The following is a 14,961-nucleotide window of genomic DNA, read 5'->3' on the forward strand; positions in this document are numbered from 1 at the left end:
GCATGTGTGTCATTCTTAAAATCTTGGTCAGTGTGTGTCTCACTTTACAGTTTACTGTGCTGTCATTTGTAATGCTAATATAGTACATCTTGAGTTGCTGTCCCAGTCTCCCATTCTTGAATGTCATCTTTAAACTTGGTCTGCCTTGGCTTCTGTGATTTACGATCATAAGCACATGGCTTTCAGAGCAATTTGGTAGTACTGCCGTGTGTGTGTGTGTGTGTGTGTGTGTGTGTGTGTGTGTTTTACCATGTATGTGTATGGCACTGTGTGTGTGTGTATGTGTGTGTGTGTGTGTGTGTGCGTGTGTGTGTGTGTGACACTGTGTGTGTGTATTTGTGGCACTCTGTGTGCATGTGTGTGTGTGTGTGTGGTCTTTTGTCAAACATACATGTGTTTTGTATTGCCAGGAATGAAAAAAAGGGACGTTCAGCCTCCCACAGTTCCTAGATTGCATGCAACCAGTGTTGCAATTGCAGCATGATTATTACTGTTCTCACATCCCCATTGGGATAGTTCTGTTCTTCAAATTGAAGTGTTTGCAAAAGGTTTCCAGTGCCATTATTCAAAGGTTAACTGACAAACTAGATGGAAGAGAGAGAGAGAGAGAGAGAGAGAGAGAGAGAGAGAGAACGTGTTTGTGAGTGTCTGTGCCTACGTGTGTGTGTGTGAGAGAGAGAGAGAGAGACAGATTTTTTTCTTGTTCTCGCTTTCTCAGATGTGTGTGTGTGTGTGTGTGTGTGCGCGCGCACACACACACATACATGTACATGTACACACGCTCGCACGCGCACTCTTGCATCTTGAATGTCTTATTTCATTGCCTGTTACATCTAGCACGATGCAGAATTCTGCTATTATCAGCATGTAGCTCGTAGTTCTATACATTAAAAAAATTAAATTAAAAACAAAATAAATAAAATAAAACACTTCAAAAACGTAAACTTTTCACCAGTGCTGCAACGGTCAGGTCTACATCTCATGTTCTTCGACAGTGGGTCAAGGCCTCGCGGCGTCGATGAGCAAGCACACGGGCAGTCATTCAAGTGTTGAAGCCCCTGACAGCGCGTTACGCCAAGAAAATGAATCATTTTTGGCTGGCAGTTTATCACGGCCAGCTGTCGTGTTTACACCGAGGCCCTATCTTCCGTACTGGTTTGTTTTGCCAGTCGGCGGGGAGTGGGGATGGAGCGAACGAAAACTTGTCGGAGCTTTGTTACTAAGGACTTTTCTGCAGATTCTGAGAGCTTCCGTGCGTTTGTGCTGAAGAAGAAAATCGACACTGTTCATCTCTTGGCCCCACCCTCCTCTGTTGGGCGAAACCTTTCTGGAAACATTAACATTCGCGACGTTATCTTGTCCAACAGTTTTACAGCTCTGGAAATCTGGTCCTATCGACTTTGCGCCATGTCAAAAAAGAAGAAGAAACAAAAAGTATGAATCAGATAATGTGATTCAGTGTCTCCCCTCTACCCCCCCCCCTCCCCCGCCCCCATTAATATCTGTTTTCCGTCTTTTTCTCTTTTTATCCCCTCTTTTCCTGAATCCCCCCCTCCACCTCCCCCTCGTCCGCCCCCCTCCCCTTGCTCTCCCCTACCACGCACGCACACACGCACACACACACACACACACACTCACTCACTCACTCACGCACTCACGCGCGCGTAAAGGAGGCATGCAGAATGATACACTTTGTTCCGCTTGCATCATTGTTGTTTCACTGTCAGCAGTTACGCACCTTCTTGCCCAAGTATTTCAAAGAGAATAACTATTCTGCAGATGATTTTTGGAAAGATATTTCTGACGAGTTATGGTCGAACTTTCACAGGCATTAGTTCATAGCCCTACTTATACATTCCTTTGATGTACTTCAGAATTGTGTTAATGGTTTCTGATTATTATTGTCATTATTGAATTGTTACTGTTAAATGTAATTGCATGTTAGTTTTGAATTTTTGTTGTTGTTGTAGTTTTCTACCTTTTCTGTTTTCCTCTTCCCTCTCCCCTCCCACCCCTCCTTTTTTTTTTTTTTTTTTTTTTTGTCTTAAAAAAAAAAAATCGTCTAATATCACTGATAGTGAAAAGACGCTAAACTAAAGAACAAACGAACACTGACACAAATGAAATAGAATATTTTAAAAAGTCCCCTCCTTCAGCCCCTTTCTTGTATTCTGTACATTGTGCCTGTTTTGCATTTGATATATGCAGAAGACGTTCATAATCATTTCTGGTTCTCCCCCCACCCCCTTTTTTATTTTTCATTTTTTGAATAGGCCTACTACTTACGTAGGCTTATATTTCAGTTCCATGGACAGATAATCCACTGTAGATTATCGTTTGGTTATAGTGTTGGTGTGTCATTGCTGCGAACATTTTGTGCCGTCTGTGGTTTTTTCTTGTCAGAAATAATGATTGCTCATTTAAGGATAGTTTGTGGTCAACAGCCAGTATCATTAAATAAAAATTAATCGCGTTATTGTTAACTAGTTTTAACCATTCACTGATTCAGTCTTTCTTTGTTCGCTTACTCAGAATTATAGCCCAACCAGATTCAGCGCAGAACTTGACCAAAAAGGCGCACGAACGATCCCAGTAGAAATGATGAAAAAACGATGTGCTGCGCGACCTTGTGATGTGTAGACAGCGATGTAAGATAGAACTTGCACTCTGAACACTTGCTCACAGACTGCACGTGCAAAATACGAGATCACGCATAACGGAGCACACAGGATGTGCAAACGCACAATGTTTGCGTGTCTGTTTGGCAAGAACATGCATGCTATGCCGGTTGAATCATTTAGTTGCTTTGCTTCATTGCCGTCAAAGCGGTCAAAATAATACCCGTGTACGAATAATACCCTGATTGTGTAGTCAGGATAAGGGCTGGGCTCTTTTTTTTTTTTTTTTTTTTTAACAACCCAGTTTATTGTTGGAGCAGCAGCAAGCCAGACGTGAATCACAGACTTGAGGGGTGATGCATAATCGCTTGCAGAAAGCACTTTAGGCCTAATCACATGTTTCAGACACTGGGTTGGAGGTTGGGGGTGGGGTGGGAAGGGGAAGGTGGAGGGCGGATACAGTCTGGTGGCTGGGCGTCATTGTCGTGTCTTGAAACTGGAGTTGATCGTGTGCCAGAACTGCATTCCTTCTTCACTTCGTCAGTGACTGGCGGCCAATGTCTGGTATTTTTTCTTTTGTAAGGGCTCCGAGTTTGCTCCACATTTGACGCGAAGTGAAGGTTAGGTTTTGTTTCGTTTCTTTTGTGTGCGTCCCGAGACGTTTCGGTGTCGCCTGTTGTCTTGTCTGTCGTTGTTCTTGTGTTTCATTGTGTTTGAAAGTTTGCCCAGGTCAGGCAGTTTTATTTGTTTTTTTTTTTTAACATACATTATTCCAGCTCCCCCCCCCCCCCCAATAGATCATATAGATGGCAGATATTTGTTTATTTGTTGCTTTTCCTATCAAAAGCCTTTACATAACGTATGTTTTATTATTTTTGTGTTGATTGTTAGACCTTGCAATCCCAGGACCACTCCTTCCTCTCTCGAACAAAGGCCCATCTATCAAGATTGGTACATCAAACATGCTGAATTATTTTCTTGTGTCCTGATTGTGGGGTATACACTTGTTTGATTCGTTTATGCTTTCCCAGTGACCTTCACTTTGTGGAAGTAGACCCAAATACTAGTTGATATCAAATTCAATGATGTGTCACATTTTATTGCCTGGAAATCCGGTGTGTCACAGTAACACCTTCCCAGCCTACCGCATTGTGAAAACAGGCAGTTTGTTCTTCCACTCATCTTGTGTGCATCTGCTGCTGTCGTCATTGTTGACCATCTCAGTATCTGTGGTGTTGGCACCCTGTGTGTGTGCTTGAATAATAGTATAGATTTATGCTGTTTGAGGAGACCTGTGAATCTCTCTCTGCACAGAAACCATCGTCCTTTGCTTTGGAAGGTTCTTTCCCGAGTTGTTGGCTCTTGAGTTTTGTTTGAGGTTGTCTGTTATGTGGTATTACATGTTTTAGATGTCATTTAATGCCCTCCATCAGTCCATGTCATGTCCTTGTGAATCATTCAGTGCACTAGCAGCCATTTGATTGCTGCATTTCACGACAAGATCTTTTAGTTGTAAAAAAAAAATCCCAAACAACTTTAATCCTCAGCCCATTTACTCCTTTAGTTCCCCCAGATCTCTGCCAAGAGGGAATCAAGATGATACCTCAGAAATGTGAGTGGATAATTATTATGTATATTTAACTTGAACCAGTATAAGCATTCACTTCCTGAATTTTCTTCTAAAAGCTGGTGTTCTTGGTTGTTTTTTTTTTTTTTTTTTTTTAACTATTGAACACCATCCCTGATTTTACTGGTACAGACAACACATGCTTTGACATTGAACTATTTTTTCTTATTCTGACTGATGACATACAGAGAGAGAAAGAGCTGAAATTTGGAGGGTATTTCACAGTATACAACAGGATTAGAGGAGTGACAAGAATTAATGGTAACTGATACCACATGCTGTGTTTGTGTTGCAGGTGATATCACACAAAAAGGATATGAAAAGAAGAAGGCACGGCTTCTGGGACCCTACCTGAAACAGGCCAATGAGAGTAAGTGAATGTTTGCCCTCCTTTTTCTGTGTTGAAAGAAGGTGCCTTCTAAATGTTGTTTTTATGTTGACTGGACACTGTATTTGAGTGAGTGTGTGCAGTGGTGGGTTGGTTGTGGGTAGTCGCTGGTGGAGAGGAGTGGTACAGAGAGAGAGGGGAGAGGTAGGATGAGAGAGAAAAAGAGGAGAGGAGGAGAGAGAAATAGAGGATTGTTAAAGTTTTAACTCAGCCTTCTTTTTGACACACCCGTGCATACCATATCCCACACTCTTTAATTCTTTGACCTAATTTTTTTCCTTGTTCTCTCTTTTTTTTTTTATTACTTAAAGTGAAATGAATAAAAAAAATAAAAAAACAAAAAAAACAACAACAACAAACAATCCTGTCTACGTTTGCGCACACAGGCTTTCAGCCAGTGGGTGCGGTCCTGGGATCAGGAGTGACAGAGGAGGACTGGAATGTGCGTGTGTGTGTCTGTCTGAATGGGTGGCTGCTGATTTCCTGTGACAGCTGTATGAGAGGGAGTCACTTCAGTGTTTACTACCGCACTGTCATTCACTGCGCTGTCATTCATAGCCTGTGGGACAATTTGTGAATAGGGCTTCTGTATCTCTCACACTGTCACAGTGCATTGTGTGATTGTGTTTTTGCAGTTTCTGTGTTCAAGTTTGTCGAGACGGTAAAATGTTAGAGGCGCTGATTACAGATATTGATTGTTGATTTTATTTTTTTGTGTTGAATGTTGGTAGTTTTTAAGATCATATAGGAAATGAATTTGAAAGCTGAAGTATGAATATCATCATGTATTGTAAAGAAGGTTCAGGTGCTTATTTTGACCTTGCTTTGGGTTTTGTTTTTGATAATTTGTGAAATATATAGGTGTCACCATGAACACAGAGTAGTAGCTCTCTCTCCCTCTCTCTCTCTCTCTCTCTCTCTCTCTCTCTGTGTTCCCATGTCTCTGAAGTCTGATTTCTAGACAGTGATTTCCCACCATAGTGGAAAAAGGAATCAATCAGGAAAAAAACAACAAAACAAACAAACAACAAAAAAGTACCACCATCTTTCATTGTGGCTTCAATACATGGAAACCATCCTTTGAAATCCACTGAAACTGATAATGCATTCTAACTTGACCATTGATAAAGATCACAGAATAATTGTTGGTTCAAAGTTCAAACACTACACTATTTTTCCAAAAGTTGTTTGAAACTTGGGAAGCAATTTGGCACATCACAACAACTTAAAAAAATCAGTATTCACTTTGCAGCAATGACTTTTACTTTGGTTTTTAGCAGACCCAAGTGAGTAACTATTTTCGGTAATTGGCTTTTCATTTCTCAGTTTTCCCATTTTTCTGGCTTGTGTGTGTGTGTGTGTGTGTGTGTGTGTGTTTGTGTGTGTGTGTTTTCTTCAAAGTGTGTATGATAAAACTTTCCACATATCGTCGTACACACACATACTGTATACATGCAATTGCAAGAGTCCATTGAATAATATTGTGGCCACTTCAGCTTCTCTCTTGCCGATGGAACAATCACCATGCTGTGTACATGCAAGAGTCCATTGAATAATATTGTGACAACTACACCTTCTCAACAATCACACACACACACACACACACACACACACACACACACACAGATCTACAAAAGTGCTAGTTTTTTGCTGTTTTTCTCTACAGATACTTCAGTACACACTGGCAGGATATCTCCAGTGTGACAATAGATGTCTCTGGGCAGGACATCTCTTAGTTTGACCTTTATACTAATTATAGCTGACTGGACAGTGATGCATCCAGGATGGACAAGAGTGGATCGCTTGGCACTTTCCACTTCCTCCCACACCAGTTCACACACACGCAAGTCAGTGCCCCCTAACATCCCCTCCCCCTCCTTCCCCCCCCCCCCCCATTCCCTTTCCTCATATAATACACACAAAACACAGAGAAACAGACTGACCGACCAACAGACACATGCACGCACACACATACATGCACACACTCACGCACATATGCACATTGCAGATACAAATACGGTTCCCTTCTCTACACACACATGCACTTCACTCCAGTCTATGCAATTACAAGTGAATAAACAGGAAGGCAGACTGACTTGTGCATATACCCCAGTATGAGCGCACACACATTCTCAGAATACAGACCTTTTCCCCTGCAGTCTGTGTGTAATGAAGCAGAGAGAAGGAATGCTGTAAGAATGGTGCTCCCACCCCTCCCCAATGCCCTCCCCACCAACCCCCCTCTCACACACACACACACACCCAAAACACACTTTCCACTGTAATGAAGCAGAGAGGAGGAATGCTGAAAGAATGGAACCATTAAGAGTCCAAATGAAGGCATCTGAGTGGGTGAGGGTGGCTGAGTGGATTTGACCTTTAGATGGGGAGACAGAGTTATCTGTCCACATGGCCTCCATGACATTCTCTTTGTGGAGATTGTTCGCTCTTTATTGGACTGGCTGTGCCTGGGCAGACAGAATGCCATGCCAGAGCTGTTTTCTTTTGTGTGTGTCTTGAGATGTGTGTCACTTGTCCTTCATCCTTGCCCCCTTATATCTATATATATATATATATAATTATATATATATATATAATTTTGTGTGAACTCTGTTGGTTAATCATGTTAATGTTTTGTTTTTCCTCAAATCTCCCCCATGTATTCTTTATGAAAAATTACCAGTCTTGCAGTACATTTATGATTCATGCAATACTCAAATGTAACAAAACAATTATGATGATAAAGTGATGATGTTGATAAAACATTTGCATTATTGTATTAGATATACACCATTTGACAGAACAGGCATTAAACAAAAGAAGCAAGCAAATGAACAAATGGACAATTTGCTGTTCCAAGGACAGTTATAAATGTTATATTTTTTGGGGTGCTCACCAATATGAAGTTTTCAGCCTCTTCAGTTGGTGTGTAATTTTAGGCCTTCAGGGTTCGTTCCTAATCACAATTATAAACAATATTATAAGCAAGCACACACCACACTCAAACACTCACACACACACAGACACACACACACTCTCTCTCTCTCTCACTTACATACTATTAAACAGATGTGGCTCAGGAAGATTTATAGCAGACCTGTACATTTGTAACTGAGGGTTTCGACAGTAATGTCTGGAAATGTGGAATAGGAGCTGATAAGCATTGTGACAATTAGATCTATACTGGCCACTATAACTGATGAGGGGTGTGACAGATGGGGCCATTGTCTATTTATTATTAATATTTCTTTGTGTTTTGAATGCCAGTGGGTTTATAGTGTCTGGAATCTGTGTGGCCATGTGAGAATAGGTAGCAGAGAATTGAGGAAGGACCTCATGATACTTTCGACATCTTCTTGATGACCATTTAGAACCATATTCATGATATTGGGAAAGTATCTCTAATGGCATCGTAATTAATTTTCATATCACACTGCTCTTGTAAGTTATGAAACTTGTAACGTTAAAAGAATGAAGCAGTCAGATTTAAAAAAAAATCATCCTCTTAATATGATACACTCTATGTTATGCTCTGAGACATTTTTGTGTGCATTCTCCCATGAACCCACTGAAATGCATACATTAATGCACCAGCAGGCACACACAATGAAACAACTGTGAGATTTATCCTGTACTCTTCATAGAGGAGATGTTGTCACTAAGGCAACAAACACAGAAATAGACCCTGCAGATACATGTCACCTTTCCCAGCTAGTTCAGTGTAAACAACATCATCAGACAGGTTTATCAGGCCAACACTATCAGCAGCAAGTCACTGAAAGAGAGACAAACACTCCAGTCAGCAGTGCTTACTCACCAGTGGGAAAATCACAGAACATTTAAGCATGCTGGAGCTAAAGGAATCAGTGAGAGGAAAACTTGAATGCAAACTCACAAAAGTCAGGATCAGTGAAAGCTATGCAGAAGAACTCAAACAAGTCAGGTGATGTTTGCATTGGAAAAAAATGGATGTTTATGCACTTTTGTTAGACAATATTTACACACATAGGGTGGGTGCATTGTTAATTAAACCTGACAGTGACACTAAAAGGTGGCAGTGAGTGGACTTTGAATTGGCTCTCTGTTTTTCCTTTAGTTCTGCGCTTCTTGCACATTTTTTTCTACTCTCATTCACCATGGAAGATGGATCAGTGCAGAGAATTTCAGACTCCTGCCAGTGGACAGCTGTGGTTGTGTGTGTGTGTGTGTGTGTGTGTTTAACCCTTTGACTGCAGCAGACCAGTATGTCAGTGAAGGGTCATCATTTCACTGAGATGAAACATGAGTTCACAGGTCAGGATGTCAGTCACAATTCTGTAGTTGGACTTGGGATTGCATTACTTTTGATCAGCAAATTCAATGACATCATTGATAAGTACGCAAAAAGTAATGACTGCTCTTCAAACTTGTGCCACACAAAAGATCTCATTTCACCATGGTTGAGCAGTGAAGGGGTTAAGAAGAACCCTTCAAACTCGTGCCACACTATTAGTATAGATCTCATTTCAACACGGTTGAGCAGTGAAGGGGTTAAGAAGAACCCTTCAAACTCGTGCCACACTATAGATCTCATTTCACCATGGTTGAGCAGTGAAGGGGTTAAGGAAAATTCTTCAAACTTGTGCCACACTGTACATCTCATTTCACCACAGTTGAGCAGTGAAGGGGTTAAGAAGAACTCTTCAAACTCGTGCCACACTACAGATCTCATTTCACCACGGTTGAGCAGTGAAGGGGTTAAGGAGAAACTCTTCAAACTTGTGCCACACTACAGATCTCATTTCACTACGGTTGAGCAATGAAGGGGTTAAGAAAAACTCTTCAAACTCGTACCACACTATAGATCTTGTTTCATCACGGTTGAGCAGTGAAGGGGTTAAGAAGAACCCTTCAAACTCGTGCCACACTATAGATCTCATTTCACCATGATTGAGCAGTGAAGGGGTTAAGAAAAACTCTTCAAACTTGTGCCACACTGTACATCTCATTTCACCACAGTTGAGCAGTGAAGGGGTTAAGAAGAACTCTTCAAACTGGTGCCACACTACAGATCTCATTTCACTACGGTTGAGCAGTGAAGGGGTTAAGAAGAACTCTTCAAATTTTGCCACACTATAGATCTCACTTTACCACGGTTCAGCAATGAAGGGGTTAAGCAGAAGACATTGTGTGGGCAGGCCAGGGTCCAGGCGCACCCAGTCCATCCACAGCTGCGCAGCGCCGTGCCCAGCGCAGACTGACCCGCGAGGATAACCGTTACCACTCAGGTAAGGCGCAGTGGTGGTGGTAGAAAGTGGGAGAAAGACTCGGAGAGAGTGTGTGTATGCCTGCGTGCAGTTATGTTCACAGTTTACATGTACTGAAGAAGAAAAAAGACGCCCAAATTCTTTTCTTTTCCATTTTGACTGTTAATCTCATTGCAGTCCTTTTACGTTTTGAAATTGAATGCCCAAGGAATAAAACAACTTTAATGCAGTATTGCGACAGTCTGCTTTATAGGTAGACCTGTCATGTCTTTTTGTCATTGCAAGGAGAAAGTAATTGCTGTTTGTTAAATACTTCATTTGTCAGATTGTCCCACAGTTACTCAGACAGTTTTAAGAAAAATATTGAACTTTAAAAGAAAAAAAATGTTTTTTTTTTTAAAGAGAGTCCAACAACGAAACACCTGTCCGTGTGATTTGCTGATTTGTCCATTTATGTGGGGACCTGGTAATCCCCCATCCCTTACCACCCCCCACCAACCAAAATCAGCAACCCCCCCTCACCCTCACCCAACCCACACACATATCCAACATCCCTCTTTCTGAAGAACATTGACACAGAGTTTAGGTTTGGTTCAGGACACAATGGGTAAATTGACTGGTTCATCACAAAGTCAGAGTCAATTTCAAAATTAAGAAATAAATAATGGCCAGGAAAAACATCCCTCACCCTCTCAATAGAATAATAGAAATCTGCTTACATCCTTATGGCGTGACCAAATTTAACGAAAAATCATTGTCAAGTGACCGACTTGCTGCCACATGATCCATGGTCATTTGAAATTTACATACTATGTGTCAATGACAAATGACTGACACAAAACCTAAATGCTGTAGATTATTGATAACACTGCAGCAATATTTTTTATGGTACTGATAGTGAATTACAAGTTTGCTCAGAAATGACAGTATACACCAGTAAACACATAGGTATGAAATAAGTTTTCATCAGTGTCAGGGCTACTATACTGTTGTTGTTGTTTGTTAAGTTTGTCCCCAGGCCTTTGTGCAGAAGATCAGGAATATACTATGAAGACTTGATGGGAGTTATTTAGCACAGTATCACAGTAAAGAGAGAAATAATGTGTTGAAAAAACCTGCATACTTTTTGGATTGGTTTCCAAATGTTAGAATCCAGTTAACAGAATTTTGAGATTTCATGAACATTTTACAAAATGCTGCTGTTATTGATTCAAGTAAATTGAGCTGTTAAAAAAGAAGAAGAAGAAGAAGAAGAAAAAGTGACAACATTTATTGGACTTTGGATTGTTCCTTTCTCAGCAACCCTCTTTTCTGGCCTCCTTAAATCACAAGCACAAACACCGATGACCATGGAGGAAAAGAAAAGATGAACTGTGTATTATACTTTATGCCAGTTTTTGGAGCTTTTATTCACAACCAGAAAAAGAAGGCATGCTAAAGCCAGTGTTGCTGCAATTCAACTACTATTAATGGTATAATTGATATTTCATATGCTTCAATGTGAAGAATTTTCAACAGTAACATTGATATGTGCATCAATAAAAGACGAAGATGTGCCTTCTCCAGTAAGTTCTCCATTATCATGTTTATGTGTTTGAAATTAATTGTTGTGTGAAATTAATTGTTGTTGATGTTGTTTTTTGGGGGGTCTGGGGGTGGGGGTGGGTGTGGGTGGGTGGGGGGACAGGGGGGGGGGGGGGGGGGGGGGGGGGGGGGGGGGGGCGAGAGCTTTGTCAGTACATTTATCTATTTATCTGCAAATGGAAACTTCGCCCGCCAAAAACATTACCATTATGTAAGTGGGTGACAATGCTTTTGGTCTGTTCCATAATACCTGTCGTACTATGAAGATCATACGTGAGTCTTCTAGGCCTTGCTTCTCTTGTTTTCCTGTTAGGAAATAAAGATGCCAGTGTGTGGAATATCTCTCTATCAGCATTTTATCATTCACCTATCTGTGTGTGTCCATGATTCCATTTATCTGTTTTTCCATCAGTCTATAGATAGACCGATAGATCTATGTGTATCGATCCATGTATCTAGATCTGTCTTTACCTTCCTGTGATATACAGCTATCAATCTCATCTGTCCATTTATCAGTTTGTTTTTCTGTCCATTGAAAGGCCTATCTGTCTTACATACTATATCATAGTCAATCTCTGCTTTTCATGCCTGTATCAGTGAGTGTTTGTACATGTCAGATATCTTTCGGTCTGTCATCTACATATTTATCATCTATGGATTTGTGACTTGTGCCTGTCAGATATTTTTCTGTTTGCCTGTCATCTGTATATTTATCATCTCTTTGTATACGTGGAATCTGTCAGTCAACTAAGACTCTGAATCTGCCTCTCTTACTGGATCTGACAGCTGCACAGTGTCAGTTATTGTGTGTTGGGGTGTGGAGGCAGTGGTTTCAGATTCATTTTGGCATGTTCAGTGCGTTATATGCACTGTACGTGTGTGTGTGTGTGTGTGTGTGTGTGTGTGCGTGTGTGTGTGTGTGCATTTATATACATGTACACACTACATATGCGCACGCACGCACACACACACGCTATCACACACTCACACTCACATGTATACACAAGTTGTGCTTACACATCCATGCATTTACAAACAAATGTACCCTGATGTTAATTCCACAAGCAAAACAAGGGGAAAGAAGTACACATCAAAATTTTACTGCTGTCCTATCATTTCTGAACCCACAGACCAGCATACTGTTGTCCAGTGCCAGTCACTGTTTTGGGATAATCATGCTTCATTCTGGTAGCGTATGTCAATAGTAACAGTACACTGTCAACTGCTCTGTTTGATGACAACTTGTTGAGCAGTGGATGATTGATAGTGTCACCATTGACAGGTTGAGGAATCTGCCCTTCAAACATAGGCAGGTATGCATGGGCAGGTTTGTGAATGTACAGTACTTTACTTGTATGAAAGCAGGGGCATAGAAAAGAGTTCCACATGTACTGCAGCATAAACAGATGAGCATTGTAGTACAGCAACAGAAACCAGATGTAGACAGGTAGAGACAGATCTCATTCCATCCATCTCTGACACATTGTAAGCATGCCTCTTCTGCACCTTGCTTGGGGTCTGTGGTCTGTTTACTTCCAGTACCTTACTAACCCACAACAGTGACCTAAAAAGAAGCAGCACATCCACAACATGATAGTGGTCTTGTACCTATTTCAACACTTATTCAGCCCACTCTCTTCACACATGTGCACATGACATGCAGACATAGTAATTGTACGTGCACACACATATAGAGAAGAAAGGAACATCTATGCTGTGTTGTAATATCAGACAGGTTGGGTGTGAAAACTCAAAATGTTAGAGAAATCGGCAGGAATAAGTTATAACTATAAGCAAAGGAAAGAAGGATCTGAAAGGTCATGCTTATAGTCGCCTTCAACATGAATAATCATTTGCTGTTGCTTTGTTTTTTTAGACAGTGTCTTATGTGGCAGTTGGATGTGTCTCTGTGCAAATTGTTATTGCAAAACATAGTTTCATATTTGTGGGTGTCTAACTGACCTGTTGGTTTTTGCTTTGCTTTACTACATTTGAGCCTTGCCTTATTACTAATATATTTCTGATTTACAAACTAGGTTACATTATTAGAATGTTTATCATCTACACATGCACTTCAACACACTGTTATATTCATGTTTGTATGGTGTATTGTCAGGGGATTACAGAAGAAGGTGCATTTTTTACTATTCATTATGTGTGGAAATGGTTTGTTGTTACCAGAATGTCTCCACAAAGTGTGTTGCACAGTTTGTCTTCAGTAGTTATGGTGTATGAAAAAAACTGAAAGTGTGTGTTGCACAATATCTGTGCAGTGTGTATGAAAAGAAGTGAAAGGTGTGTGTGGCACAATATATGTGCAGGAGTAAAGTACTGTGTATGATAAGAAGTGAAAGGTATGTGTTGCACAATATTTGTACAACAGTTAATGTGTCAGAAAAGAAGTGAAATGTGTGTTACACAAAATATGTGTAGAAGTTAACGTGTATGAAAAGAAGTGAAAGGTGTGTTTTTGTGTATGAAAAGAAGTGAAAGTTGTGTGTTGCACAATATCCGTTCAGTAGTTACCCTGTATGAAAAGGTATGAAAGATGTGTGTTGCACAATATCTGTGCAGTAGTTACCCTGTATGAAAAGGTGTGAAAGATGTGTGTTGCACAATATCCATGCCGTAGTAACAGTGTCAGAAAAGAAGTGAAAGGTGCGTGTTGAGAAGTGAAAGGTGTGTCATGAAAAGGTGTGCAAGGTGTGTTACTAATGGGAGAGTGTCAGTGCGCTGTGTTGTGTGGACAGAGATCCGCACGGAAGCGGTGATGCAGGCGCTGGCCATGCACAACAACAAGCGGCCAGTCATGCTGCCTTCCAAACGCACCTCCGTCAATTATCAGGGCCAGCAACGACGCGAACGCCAAGGTCAGTACGCCAAAGATTTCACTGTATTTGAAAAAATTCTGGGAGTGGGCATGAGTGTTTGTGTGGTGTGTGTGTGTGTGTGTGTGTGTGACAGTGCAGGTATGCTTGTGTTCATGCATGGAGAGAAAGCAGATGATGAGAAGGAAGGGGAGCAAGTGAGAAATGACACAGGAAGCAAGAAGGGAGAGAAAGTGAAGTGGGAAGCTTTTTGTTTCAGCAGTAACTGTCAGATAGTTCTACTATCATTTTGTCCTGTTAGTATTACTGTTACTGCTGCAGTTTGTTATTGCTCTTAAAAGTGTTTGTGTGTTGGGTGAGAATGTATTTGCATCCACACACGTTTGTATTTGTGTTAGGGGTTGGGAGAAGGGGCTGAAAAAGAGAGATAATTTGTATTGTGGTATCAACAACAGTAAACATTACTACAAATACTAATGCTACAATATGCACTGCTTTGCTTAAGCCTGCTTTGCTATCATTCCACGTTTTTTTCTTCTCTTCCTCATTGTTGACCAGCTCCCTTGTCCAGTAGGAACTGTCCACAGCATGCATGAGACCCCCTGTGTGTCACTGTGTGATGACTGATGACCCAACCTGCCAGCTTCAGGCTTGTAGCGAGTGTTAGACA

General features: G+C 41.0%; 1 protein-coding gene across 6 annotated transcripts in view; it reads left to right on the top strand.

The window, feature by feature from the left end:
• LOC143280435 (disco-interacting protein 2 homolog C-like) overlaps positions 1-14,961 on the top strand; it is a 79,294-nt gene that overhangs the window by 6,705 nt on the left and 57,628 nt on the right. For 4 of the 6 annotated variants that reach the window (XM_076585078.1, XM_076585092.1, XM_076585086.1 and 1 more), the window contains exons 2-4: positions 4,541-4,615; positions 9,811-9,900; positions 14,214-14,333. In XM_076585078.1, coding sequence (XP_076441193.1) covers positions 4,541-4,615; positions 9,811-9,900; positions 14,214-14,333 — 285 coding nt within the window. Of the gene's footprint in view, positions 1-4,540; positions 4,616-5,141; positions 5,295-9,810; positions 9,901-14,213; positions 14,334-14,961 lie in introns of those variants that run through there. The other 2 variants (XM_076585117.1, XM_076585109.1) reach the window with 2 other exon arrangements.

Source organism: Babylonia areolata, chromosome 1 (genome assembly GCF_041734735.1).
Source record: "Babylonia areolata isolate BAREFJ2019XMU chromosome 1, ASM4173473v1, whole genome shotgun sequence".
Lineage (NCBI taxonomy): Eukaryota > Metazoa > Mollusca > Gastropoda > Neogastropoda > Buccinidae > Babylonia > Babylonia areolata.